We start from the raw sequence: 14317 nt of genomic DNA, 5'->3' as shown, positions 1-14317 counted from the left end.
GGCGGTATTTGGCTCCGGTTGAGCTCCCGCCGGCATGCCTGCGGCAGGTCCACCGGAGCCCGGGACGAGCGGACCTGCCGCAGTCATGCCTGCGGGAGCTCAACCGGAGCCGCGGGAAGACGGGACCGGGCTCCGGTGGACCTGCCGCAGGCATGCCGGCGGGAGCTCCACCGGAGCCAAATGACGCCCTCCCCAGGATGCCGCCCCAAGCGGGCGCTTGGCCCGCTGGTGCCTAGAGCCGCCCCTGACTATCTGCATAGCAAAAATTTCTCTTTAATGTACAGATTGTGTTTATAACATCTCACTGTAACAACTGTGAGATGTTAAGGTAGATTATTACCGATTAGAGGAGGTGGAGAGTTGCAAAATTATATAATAGTCATTGAATTATCTTTCCACAACACATTTTCTTCTCTCACGTCCCAATACTTTTATTCTTCACAGCTAGCTAAGTAAATAAGTTACTACAATTCGCTCACCTGTGCCATCTCTTCTCTTTCGGTCCACTAGTTTAGCGATATTTTAGGACTCCCTAAATCCTATAATTCCCGTGCCTAGTATGGAGCTCAACAGGAAATCTATGAAACTGAGGCCTAATAAACGACAACTAACTAGTGATCGACCTAGTGGTTAAGCAAGCATGATATATATAATTCTGGAGAAACAATGGAGTCTTGTCATCTACAAGCAGACATGTATCTTTCTCCTTTCTAGTCTTATGTATTTTATGGCAATACAGGCCACAGCAGGAAGAAAAAGAAAAAAATGAACCTGACGCCAAAGAAATCATTAAGTATATATTTAATATCTCATCATGTTCCTCTTTCGCAGTTATGTCACTGAATTGCAGATACACATCTGAAAACCCATCCACTAGCAGTATATTTAGCGTCGCAGTGGCAAATTGGGGCAGCAGGTGTATATTGTCTTTGACCCTGATATCTAGTTTTTGCTTAAAGGAATCTCGCTCCGTAATTGGCATCGTGGTTTTTTCTTCTCCATTTTGGAGTTCGACAGTAAAGAGACCTGGGTCCGTGGCCTTCAGCAGCTGGTGGGAACGACAAGAATTCTGACCAGAATCTTCATCTACAGCCACCACCTTGGTCACAAGGTAGCCCGCCTTCGCCGATCTGGGAACCGGTCATTAAATCGGAGAGGCTAGAACAATACATCTCAAATTGTTAATTTACTGTGCCCAACTATTATCTGCATAGTAAAGTTTTCTCTTTCTTATGTACACATTGTGTTTCAAATATTTCAAAGTAAGGACGTAGTTAACCGAGGTTATTTCCCATTAAACGGGAAATAGTTATAAAGTATTAGAAAAATAATCCGACTTGTGATACTTCCACAATCTGTTTCCCTCTCTCATATCCCAGCACTTTTATTTTCCATAGCTAAATATGTAAAACAAGTCAATGCAATTCGCTCACCTGTGTCATCACTTCTCTTACGTCCACGAGGTTACCTGAAAATCCACTGAAGTCTTATGATTCTCTCGCCTAGTATGGTGCTAATCAGGAAAACAAGGAACCTGCGGCTTAAGAAACGAACTAATGGGTGATCGACCCGGTGGTTAAGCAAATATCACATATGTAGCTCTGGGGAAGGGATCCAGTTCTGGCTTCTACACAAATTATACAACAAAATGGGTCTCCCATGGAAACTGGAAGAAGCAGACATGTATCTTTCTACTGATTTTCTTGTCTTATGTATTTTATGGCAATACAGACCACAGCAGAAACAAGAAAAGGAAATGAAGTTGAAGCGAAACGCATCACTAACTATATATTTAACATGCCATCCTGCGCCTCTTCAGTACTACGTCACTGACTCTCATAGGCACATATGAAAACACATCCACTAGCAGTATATTTGGCGTCGCAGCAGTGGAGCAGGGTATGTGTCCCTTGTCTTTAACAATGGTAACTAATATTGGCTTAATGTGGTCTCGCTCCGTAATTGATCACTCGGTCTTTCCTTCTCCATTTTGGAGTCCGACAGTCAAGAGACCTGGGTATGTGACTTTAAGCAGTTCCTAGGAAAGCCAAGAATTCTGACTAGAATCTCCATGTACCTTAGTGACAAAGTAAGTTTCCCCCGTTGCTGTGCGAACTAGGTCTTTAAGAGGCCGGCTGTTCTAAAGACGGTGTAAAATGAAGGGGCCGTCGTCATTCTAATCAAATAATAACTTGGACAATGACTTGCTGTCCGCAAATATATCGATGCCATCAGCTGCCACCACTGGTGTGCATGTAATAGGGGTCTTTCATATCAGTGTTGATTGCTATGGGTTCATAAACTCCAGAAGCTGTAAATGACGGTGATTTCATAGGATTTAAGTAAACATTGCCTCTTCCTCCCACTGTGAACCGCAGCCACTGCTGGCTACTCCCATTGCAAAGGGTTTGATGGACAAATAAAGCGCAATTTACATTTATTTAGATAAAGCTGTTTTAGTTTAACGTTTCCCTGATCTCAGTCATTTCACATTCACGCAGTAGCCCGGCAACTCGCACCTCATATAGATTCACCGTTCGAAAACACAACTGAAGAAGCAAGGGCAGACTCAGGTTCTTTGTAACATTTCAGATTCCCGAGAGCCCCATGCAGAACATTATCTAGATCACATAATTCCGGTGCTACCATAAACAATCACTTTAAAAAAATCCCTAAAACAAGCTTCAATCTTCCTTTGCAGAGATAAGAGATTCTGCACAGAGACCAATATAGGACTTTGATAAATGATCTATTTTTGGGGGTGGGGGAACAGCATAGAAAACTACTTAAGTGGAATTACATGAACTTGAACATGATGCAAGTGTAGAAGATGAACAATAAACTACAGAAAAAACTCCATACGAAAAAATAATCTCTAGACATTTATGTAAGTAATTTTCAGAGCAGTAGCAACAAACATATTCAAGCAACGTATTGATGCAAATGGAGTGAAATAAGCACTCACCTCTCTCACCGATTCTTTCTCCTCCTTTAGCTGAGAGTTAATCTGAGAGTCAAAATTGGACTCTCCTGCAACGCTGGGGTCAGCGGATAGAGACGGTATCAGCGGCCTGAGAAATTTAAATTCGCTGGTACCAGACCCAGTTGTCAAGCAAACCTCATAACAATAAGATTGAGGCAGAGTCCCAGTGCCGCTCGTCTCCGCAGGATTTGTGGGGAAGTTGCGGTCACTATAAAAGTTCCTGGACGACGGAACATACTGCTCTCGGCACTGCCTTGTCTTGTACAGCCGGATGGCAATAACCGTTACCACAGAAACCAGAAAAAGGAATGAAATGAAAGACAAGGAAATGACTAGATACAGGGTTAATGTGTCCTGCTGCTCCTCCTCTTGTGGTACATCCAGTAACTGCATGTAGGCGTCTGAAAACCCATCCACCAGAAGCACATTAAGCGTCGAGGTGGTGGATCTGGGCGGCTCTCCGTTGTCTCTAACCAGGACGACAAGTTTCTGTTTCACAGAGTCCGGGCTCGTTATAGGCCTGCTGATTTTTACTTCCCCGGTTTGGAGTCCCACAGCGAAGAGACTTGGGTCTGTGGCCTTGAGCAGCTGGTAGGAAAGCCAAGAATTCTGACCGGAGTCTCCATCCACAGCCACCACCTTCGTCACCAGGTAACCCGCCTCCGCCGATCTGGGAACCAGGTCATTAGCGGGGGCGCTGCTGTTCTGCAGAGGGTATAAAATGAAGGGGGCGTTGTCATTTTCGTCAATTATCACAACCAGGACAATGACTTCAGAGCTCAGTGGCGGGGACCCGCCATCTGCAGCTCTCACTGTAACCTGGAAATCCCTCGTTTGCTCATAATCCAGAGACTGCAGCGCGTACACGTTCCCGTTCTCGGAGTTTATGGAGATGGAGGAGGAGAAGGGGAACTCACCGATGTTGCCAGGCAATGCCGAATACGTCACTTTGGCATTCTGCTCTGTGTCTAGGTCAGCAGCATGGACAGTTCCAATCAACAGGCCCGGGGAGTTGTTCTCCTTCAGGTACATGACGTATGAACTTTCACTAAATACAGGGGGGTTGTCATTAATATCCGATAGCTGAACTCGGATGACCCTCACTGAGGTGAGCCTCGGAGTGCCCCGGTCTGTGGCTGTGATGGTTATGTTATACTCAGGCACTTTCTCTCGGTCCAGGGGCTTTTGTGTAACAAGCTCGTAATAATCCTTCAGAGTCGATTTTAAAGCAAATGGGACATTGTCCTGAATGGAGCAGAGCGTTCTGCCATTGTCCCCGGAGTCTCGGTCGCTCACACTGAGCAGGGCCACCACTGTCTCAGGGGAGGAGTCCTCGGGTATGGTGCTGGTGAGGGATGTCAGCGTCACTTCCGGGGTGTTGTCATTCATGTCCTTGATTTCCACCACGACTTTGCAGTGCGCAGATAAACCCCCGCCATCCGTGGCTTGGATGTTCATCTCATAATTGCTTCTTTCTTCATAGTCAATTATTCCCAAAACAGTTATTTCTCCAGATAATTGATTTAATTTGAATAACTTGAGGATTCTGTCAGGGACTTGCCTGAATGAATAGGTGATTTCTGCATTTGAACCTTGATCCAAATCACTGGCTTCAACCTTAGTGACCAAAGTACCTTTAGGACTATTTTCCATTAACTGCACCTTGTACACCGACTGACTAAACTGCGGGAAGTTATCGTTGCTGTCCAACACGTTAACGCGTAGTCGGGCTGTGCCGGTTCTCTGTGGCAGGCCCCCATCGGCAGCTGTGAGAATCAGCATCAACTGCGCCTGTTCCTCCCGATCTAATTGTTTCTCTAGCACCAACTCCGCGTATTTACTGCCGTCAGTGTCCAGGGTTTGTACATCCAGACGGAAATGCTCATTGGGGTTTATTACGTAGCTCTGGATGCCATTTGTTCCTATGTCTGAATCTTGGGCTCCTTCCAAGGGGAAGCGGGTGTTTATGGGGATCTGTTCAGGCATTTTAAAAACGAACTCATTTTTAGAGAAATTAGGGTAATTGTCATTTACATCTTCGATCTGTACCTCTATTCGGTACAGTTGCAGTGGATTTTCCAACACAATTTCGAATTGCAGCAAACACGGGTCGCTCTGTCCGCACAGATCCTCACGGTCTATTTTCTCCTTTATTATCACATCCCCGGAGCGTGTGTTCAGCTCAAAATATTGCTTGCTGCTTTTAGAAACCAGCCGGGCACTGCGACCAGACAATTTCCCTACATCCAGTTTCAAATCCTTTGCAATATTAGCAACTAGGGACCCGCTTTTCTTCTCTTCGGGCACAGAATAGCGGATCGTCTCACACGCCCCCAGGGACACAAAGAGACACAGAAAGAAAGACAGAACTTGCCTTTTCCAGGAGCGATTCTCCATTCCGCCAGCCATTCCCGGGTCAGATTTGAAACACAGGCCTCTCTGCAAAGCTGCTGCAGCCATTCATATGTTGTGGTAGTGGGAAAACGATTTGTCCTTCAATGTTGACTAGATTTGTAAATGTTCCTGCCGCCCTTTCCCTGTAATCCTTTGTCACTCGTTCCCGGCTCAGAGCCGTTGTTGTCTGGATTCAGATGCAGTTTCCACTGAGGGCTGATGGAGTCTGAAAAGCTACATTTTCAGCACCGTCTTTGGCAATATCGCCACCTCGTGGCTCAACTAAAATAAGACATCCATCGTTTTACAGTGTAAACTTATTGCGTGTAGTTACTCTCTGCATGGCAAAGATTTCTCTTTTAAGTACAATTTGTGATTATAATATTTCACAGATAGAAAAGTCTTAACCCAGGTTATTTCCCATTATACGAGAGAGAATTGTAAATTAATAGAGAAATAAAATTGATTCTGATACTTCCACATCCTTTCTTAGCCAACATCCCAGAACGTTTATTCTCCACAGCTAAATACCATAAAACACCTCGATGCAATTATCTCATGTGTTCCGTTGCTTCTGTTTCTTCCGCGAAGTTAGCGATTTCTTGGGCACCCACCGAAGTCCTATAATTCCCTTCTTTATTTGGGTCCTTAACAAGAAAACTAGGAAACTGAGGCCTGATAAACCCGAACTCACTGTTGATCAACCATCAGATATGTAGTTCTGGCGAAGCCAAGTTCAATCTAAGTATATATTTATATTTAATATGCCAAGCGGCTCCTCTTACGTACCTACACATGTATATGCGCATCTGAAAACCCATCCACTAGCAGTATATTTAGCGTAGCAGCACTGGATTAGGGCAGGTGTCCATTGTTTAGATAACAAATAATTTTGGTTTAACGTGATCTTTCTCCGTAATTGGTCTGTCGGTCTTTACTTCTCCATTTTGAGCCCGACAGTGATCCGGGTCTGTGACCTTCATCAGTCCGCAGGAAAGCCAAAAATTCTGACCAGAATAAATGTCTCCACCTTAGCCACAACGTAACTCGCCTCCGTTGCTCTCAGAACCAGGGTGGAGGTGCTGTTCTGCAGACGGTATAAAATGCACAGGGCTTTGTCATTTTTATCAATTGCAACAACTCAGATGACGACTTCAGCGCCTCATGGACTTCACAGCTGCCACCCGCTACTCTCCCTGCAACCTGGCAATCTCTTACCTTTTTACCTCTTCTCCAGGGTTCTGAGAACATACCTATTACTATTTTCAAAATTTATGGAGATATAAGACAGACTCTGCACTAAGGAATATTTCATTTTGGCCTTCCGCTTTGAATCTAAATCAACAGCATTTACATTGCCAATCAGTACAACTGGGGCGATGTTTTCCTTCAAGTATATAGTGTAGGATGTCTGGTTAAATTCTAGAGAATTGTCATTAAATGCCCGATATCTGCGTGGAGACGATGTCCTCCGATACGTGAGTGGTTAGGCTGGGCGTCCCTGAGTCCATAACAGACATGGTTGTATTTATATTCCGATGTTCTCTCCCGGTCCAAAGCCGTTGCGGTCCGCAGCTCATCGTAATTATTGAAAGCAGGACCTAGAGCAAAATTCCCCTTGTCCATGGAATCAGTACTGACAGGGCCACCACTGTCCTTGGGGGGACTCCTCGGGGATAGGGCTGGTGAAGGATGTGAATGCTATCTCCGGCGGGTTGTCATTCACATTCAGAACCTCCACGAGGACTTTGCCGTAAGCAAACAGACCCCTGTTGTCTGTGGCGCTACGCTCCATCTGGTAACTTTTAGCTTTCTCAAAATCCACCCTTCCGCAGATTCGTCTTGCTCCGGTGGCAGAGTGTAGCTGAAATACCCGACGACATCTTTCTGATTTACTGGTCAATGGGGCTGTTTCCCGGAAGACGGGTTTAGTAAATCGCGCGAGTAAAGGACAAGGATGTTATCATTGCTATCCCAGACTATAACGCAAACCTGGCCTGTGCCAGATCTGGGTGGAGAAGCCCCATTGGTTGCAGCTAAACTAATCTCCTGCTTCTCGTCCCGGTCTAAGTGCTTCTGTAGTACCAGCTCTGAGCATGTAAAGCCACCCTCGTTAACCCTGAGAGCTACGGAGAAAAGCTCATCGGAGCTCAGCGTGTAGATCTGGAGGCTATTCCCTCCCATAGCTAAATCCTGGGCACTGTCCAGAGGAAAGTCAGACCCAACGGATGTGGTTTCCGGCATCTGTACAAGCATTGCGTTTTCGGGGAACGGAACAGAGAGAGGGGAATGATCGTTTATGTAAGAAACCTCCATCACGTACGCTTGGACTGGAGACAATGGGATTTCCAAGAATATTTTACAGATCTCACTTTCCGGCCAGATTTTCTCTCGGTCCAGTTTCTCTTTTATTGGCATATCCCGGGTGTTTAGATTCAGCTGAATGATTCCTTCAGAAACAATGTGGACCTTAGGAGCGGACAGCTGGCTAACAGCAGCCCCTAATTCCTTCGCAATATTGGTGACAAAGGAGTCACTTTCTATGTCCACAGCTAAAGAACACGGAATTGTTTCGGATCACACCCGGCACACACACAGCTAGAGAATAAACTAGGTTACCTGCCTTTTCATGGATCTGCTTGATACCTAACACGCCATTTTACTCCAACAAAACATAAGAGTCTTTTTAAAGCAACCACGGTGCTTTCCGGCCATTTTCTTGGTGTCCAATATTGTACCTTAATTGCGAGTAATTTGGCTGTTAATTGCTCTGAATGCATTTAAAACATCCTTACACCATTTTCAGCTATTCCTCCAGAACAGCTAAGATGGTTTGTCCTTCGACTTAGCGTGAATATTGCTTCCTAATTCATATGGCTAAAGGATGTGCTGGTCTATGGTCAACAGCGTCGCCACTAAAATAATTGTTTCTATTAAATTGTTTTCATTGGATAACGTTATTACTTTGATTTTTCCACTTAACTATATCTACATTTATTTCAGTTCTTCTTGCAATAATATGATTGAGGGAGCCACAGAGATGCTATGAAAATATCTTCCTTTCTGAGTATGTGGCACAGATACTTGAAAATATGATTCTACTCTTAGATACAGCTTCTAGTAACTTTCTCAATTATGAGCATGAAGTGTCAGCTTCAGTACTGAATACGGGAGAATGGTGTCAGGGGAAAGGAGGGAGCAATAGTCCCCTAGTTTTGCAGCAATTCTTTGATTAGCCTTTGAAAGGTAGCCCCCACATCCATATAGATCAGATTCCACTATGAAAGCTGACTTTTCCTGGACATCAGCATCTAAAAGGGAATTTGCCTATACCTGAAGTCCGCAAACTTTTTGGCCCAAGGGCCATATCTGGGTATGGAAATTGTATGGTGGGCCATGAATGCTCACAAAATTGGTGGTTGGGGTGCGGGATGGGGTGAGGGCTGCGGCTGGGGGTGCAGGCTCTGGAGTGGGGCCAGAAATGAAGAGTTCAGGGTGCAGTAGGGGGCTCTGGACTGAGACACGGAGTTGGGATGCAGTGGGGGGTGTGGGCTGGGGGGTGGGGCTGGGAATGAGAGGTTGGGAGTGCAGGAGGGTGCTCCAGGCAGGGACTGAGGAGTTTGACTGGTGGGAGGGGGATCAGGGCTGGGGCAGGGGGCAGGGGCAGGGGGTTGAAGCACAGGACGGGGTCAGGGGTGCAGGCTCTGGGTGGCGCTTACCTCAAGCAGCTCCCAGAAGCAGTAGCATGTCCCTCCTCCGGCTCCGATGTGGCCAGGCAGCTCTGTGCACTGCCCTGTCTGCAGGCGCCACCCCATTGGCCAATGGGAGCTGTGGGGGCAGCACTAGGGGCAGTGTGCAAAGCCCCCTAGCTGCCCCTATGCGTAGGAGCTGGAGGGGGGAATGCTGCTGCTTCTGGAAGCTGAGCAGAGTGGGGCAAGCCCAGGACCCTGCTCCCTATTGGGAGCTCGAGAACTGCATTAAAATGTCTGTAGGGCTGGATGAGGCCCCCGGGCTGTAGTTTGCCCACCTCTGGCCTATACCCTTAAATTAAATTCAGATTATTGATGTACTTTTTACTCCCCAATAGATCCAGTAGGTCTTCTGTCCTGGGTGTGGGGTAAGGAGCAGGGTTAGGTGATGGCATTTACCCTTCTAAAATCAATGAAGTGCTGCAAAACTAGGGGAATTTGGCCAAAGCTAATACATTTAAGTGTTTACCAGGAATTCTGTCTCCCTCACCTCACCAAACTTTCCCTGATCAAAGTGACATGGGCTGCTGTGTCCCTCCAGCCCTAACAATCTATGCCATTTACCTTTGCATTTTTAATAAATTCTTCACTACCCTCCCAAGATCCAGTCCTAATATAGTTCACTAGGATTTCCTCTTGCTCCACAAATACCTCTGAAGCAACAGTGGTGGTATTCACCGGGGTGCTGGGCACAGATCACGGGGTTCCCTTGAGCCTCAGGCATTTTGGTTTTATCTGGCTGGAGACCCATAGTGATGACAGAATACTTGTCTTCCCTTTTGGTAGGGGATTTTAAACCCTTGACTCTAGAGGGGTTTTTTTAATCAAAGTTTGGGTTAGGTTTATTTCCAATCCCCTCTTCACCAGGATGTCATGGGGATTTTAATTCCCCTGGGATTTGTGCCTCTGATGGGCCCTCGATTCAACATTTTCGTCAGCAATTTATGCAGCCTCAAAAATGGTGGAGGGTTTTGTTTTCTGTCACAGATGGCTGCCTTTACCTCATCTGTAACTATCCGTAACATTTGCTCCTGGGCCATCAGATCAGTTTTCCATAATTACCTTCAGCGCGCACTCCCATTCTCCATTTTCTCATAAATTTACATCTTTTAGGTACATATTCAACATAAGAACATAAGAAATGCCATACTGGATCAGACCAAAGGTCCATTCAGACCAGAATCCTGTCTACCGACAGTGACCAATGCCAGGTGCCCCAGAGGAAGTGAACCTACCAGGTAATGATCAAGTGATCTCTCTCCTGCCATCCATCTCCACCCTCTGACAAACAGAGGCTAGGGACACCATTTCTTACCTATCCTGGCTAATAGGCATTAATGGACTTAACCTCCACGAATTTATCTAGTTCTCTTTTAAACCCTGTTATAGTCCTAGCCTTCACAACCTCCTCAGGCAAGGAGTTCCACAGGTTGACTGTGCGCTGTGAGAAGAACTTCCTTATATTTGTTTTAAACCTGCTGCTCATTAATTTCATTTTGTGGCCCCTAGTTCTTATATTATGGGAACAAGTAAATAACTTTTCCTTATTCACTTTCTCCACACCACTCATGTCTTTATATACCTCTATCATATCCCCACTTAGTCTCCTCTTTTCCAAGATGAAAAGTCCTAGCCTCTTTAATCTCTCCTCATATGGGACCCATTCCATCCCCTAATGATTTTAATTGCCCTTCTCTGAACCTCTTCTAATGCCAGTATATCTTTGAGACCACATCTGTACGCAGTATTCAAGATATGGGTGTATCATGGATTTATATAAAGGCAATAAGATATTCTCCATCTTATTCTCTATCCCTTTTTTCAATGATTCCTAACATCCTGTTTGCTTTTTTGACTGCCGCTGCACACTGTGTGGACGTCTTCAGAGAACTATCCATGATAACTCCAAGATCTCTTTCCTGATTCGTTGCTGTTAAATAAGCCCCCATCATATTGTATGCATAGTTGGTGTTATTTTTTCCAATGTGCATTACTTTACATTTATACACATTAAATTTCATTTGCCATTTTGTTGCCTAATCACTTAGTTTTGTGAGATCTTTTTGAAGTTCTTCACAGTCTGCTTTGGTCTTAACTATCTTGAGCAGTTCAGTATCATCTGCAGACTTTGCCACCTCACAGTTTACCTCTTTCTTCAGATCGTTTATGAATAAGTTGAATAGGACTGGTCCTAGGACTGACCCTTGGGGAACACCACTAGTTACCCCTCTCCATTCTGAAAATTTACCATTTATTCCTACCCTTTGTTCCCTGTCTTTTAACCAGTTCTCAATCCATGAAAGGATCTTCCCTCTTATCCATGACAGTTTATGTAAGAGCCTTTGATGAGGGACCTTGTCAAAGGCTTTCTGGAAATCTAAGTACACTATGTCCACTGGAACCTCCTTGTACACACGTTTGTTGACCCCTTCAAAGAACTTTAACAGATTAGTAAACATGATTTTCCTTTACAGAAACCATGTTGACTTTTGCCCAACAAGTTATATTCTTCTATGTGTCTGACAATTTTATTCTTTATTATTGTTTCAACTAATTGGCCTGGTATGGACATTAGACTTACGGGTCTGTAATTGCCAGGATCACCTCTAGAGCCGTCTTTAAATATTGGCATTACATTAGCTATATTCCAGTCATTGGGTACAGAAGCTGAGTTAAAGGACAGGTTACAAACCATAGTTAATAGTTCCACAATTTCACATTTGAGTTCTTTCAGAACTCTTGGGTGAACACCATCTGGTCCTGGTAACTTATTACTGTTAAGTTTATCAATTAATTCCAGAACCTCCTCTAGTGACACTTCAATCTGTGACAATTCCTCAGATTTGTCACCTACAAAGGATGGTTCAGGTTTGGGAATCTCACTAACATCCTCAGCCGTGAAGACTGAAGCAAAGAATTCATTTAGGCTTGGGCTATACTAATGTGGGGGTTCGAACTAAGGGCATGTCTACACTTGTGGGGGGGGGATCAATCTAAGATACGCAACTTCAGCTACGTGAATAGCGTAGCTGAAGTCGAAGTACCTTAGATCGAATTACTTACCATCCTCACGGCGCGGGATCAACGTCCACGGCTCCCCATGTCAACTCCGCTACCGACGTTCACGTTGGTGGAGTTCCGGAGTCGACAGTAGCGCGTTCGGGGATCAATATATTGTGACTAGATGAGACGTGATATATCGATCCCCGAGAAATCGATTGCTACCCGCCGATCTGGCCGGTAGTGAAGACGTACCCTAAGATACACAAGTATCTTAGTTCGACTTACCTGGCCGTCCTCATGGCAGTGAGTCGACTGTCGCGGCTCCCCCATCAACTCCGCTTACTCCTCCTGCTGAGGTGGAGTACGGGCATCGATTAGCGGATTGATTTATCGCGTCCAGATGAGACGCGATAAATCGATCCCTGATACATCGAACACTACCCGCCGATCTGGCGAGTAGTATAGACGTACCCTCAGTTTCTCTGTAATGACTTTATCATCTTTAAGTGCTCCTTTTGTATCTCGATTGTCCAGGAGCCCCACTGTTTGTTTAGCAGGCTTCCTGCTTCTGATGTACTTAAAAACATTTTGTTATTACCTTTTGAGTTTTTAGCTAGCTGTTCTTCAAACTCCTTTTTGGCTTTTCTTATTACATTTTTACACTTAATTTGGCAGTGTTTGTGCTCCTTTCCATTTACCTCACTAGGATTTGACTTCCACTTTTCAAAAGATGCCTTTTTATCTCTTACTGCCTCCTTTACATGGTTGTTAAGGTACGATGGGTCTTTTTTAGTTCTTTTACTTTTTTTTTTTAATTTGGGGGTATACATTTAAGTTGGGCCTCTATTTGGTGTCTTTGAAAAGTGTCCATGCAGCTTGCAGGGATTTCACTCTAGTGTACCTCACTGTACCTTTTAATTTCTGTTTAACTAACCTTCTCATTTTTGCATAGTTCCCCTTTCTGAAATTAAATGTCACAGTGTTGGGCTGTTGAGGTGTTCTTCCCACCACGAGAATGTTAAATGTTATATTATGGTCACTATTTCTAAGAGGTCCTGTTATAGTTACCTCTTGGACCAGATCCTGCGCTCCACTCAGGAGTAAATCGGGAATTCTCTCTCCCCTTGTGGGTTCCTGTACCAGCTGCTCCAAGAAGCAGTCATTTAAAGTAATCGAGAAATTTTGTCTCTGCATTTTGTCCTGAGGTGATATGTACCCAGTCAATATGGGGATAACTGAAATCCACCACTATTATTGAGTTCTTTATTTTGATAGCCTCTCTAATCTCCCTTAGCATTTCATCATCACTATCCCTGTCCTGGTCAGGTGATCGATAATAGATCCCTACTGTTATATTCTTATAAGAGCATGGAATTACTATCCACAGAGATTCTATGGACCACGTATATTCATTTCAGATTTTTACTTCATTTGATTCTACATTTTCTTTCACATATAGTGCCACTCCCCACTCCCACATGACCTGTTCTGTCCTTCCAATATATTTTGTACCCTGGAATGATTATGTCCCATTGATTGTCCTCACTCCACCAGGTTTCTGTGATGCCTACTATATCAATATCCGCCTTTAACATGATGCACTCTAGTTCACCCATTTTATTATTTAGACTTCTAGCATTTGTGTACAAGCACTTTGTCACTGTTTATTTATCTGCCCTTTTCTGATGTGTCAGATTCTTTTTTATGTTAATGTTTCTCATCTGCTCTGGCCCATACTATATCCTCTTCCATTGTCTCCTCCTTCCACCCTCTCCTAGAGAATTTCGATCAATAGACTCTCCTCTAAGAGAAGTCTCTGTCTGATCCACGTGCTCCTCTGCAGCAATCGGCTTTTCCCCATCTCTTAGTTTAAAAACTGCTCTGCAACCTTTTTAATGTTAAGTGCCAGCAGTCTGGATCCACTTTGGTCTAAGTGGAGCCTATCTTTCCTGTATAGGCTCCCCACATCTCAAAAGTTTCCCCAGTTCCTAATAAATCTAAACCCTTCCTCTCTACACCATTGTCTCATCCACACATTGAGACTCTGAAGCTCCGCCTGCTTACCTGGACCTGTGCGCAGAACTGGAAGCATTTCTGAGAATGCCACCATAGAGGTCCTGGATTTCAGTCTCTTTCCTAGCAGCCTAAATTTGGCCTCCAGGACCTCTCTCCTACCCTTCTCTATGTC

General features: G+C 44.7%; 1 protein-coding gene across 7 annotated transcripts in view; it reads right to left on the bottom strand.

The window, feature by feature from the left end:
* Positions 1-5573, bottom strand: part of LOC120369807 (protocadherin beta-16-like) — a 73315-nt gene extending 67742 nt beyond the window's left edge. For 2 of the 7 annotated variants that reach the window (XR_005583446.1, XM_039483469.1), the window contains exon 1: positions 2966-5573. Coding sequence is in view for 4 of the 7 variants with exons in the window: in XM_039483469.1 (XP_039339403.1) it covers positions 2966-5443 (2478 nt within the window). In the remaining 3 variants the exon portion in view is untranslated. Of the gene's footprint in view, positions 1-821; positions 1159-1433; positions 1541-2965 lie in introns of those variants that run through there. The other 5 variants (XM_039483475.1, XR_005583449.1, XR_005583448.1 and 2 more) reach the window with 5 other exon arrangements.
* Positions 5574-14317: the final 8744 nt, after the last annotated feature.

Source organism: Mauremys reevesii, linkage group 8, assembly GCF_016161935.1.
Source record: "Mauremys reevesii isolate NIE-2019 linkage group 8, ASM1616193v1, whole genome shotgun sequence".
NCBI lineage: Eukaryota > Metazoa > Chordata > Testudines > Geoemydidae > Mauremys > Mauremys reevesii.
This window is presented reverse-complemented; position numbering and strand designations above follow the sequence as displayed.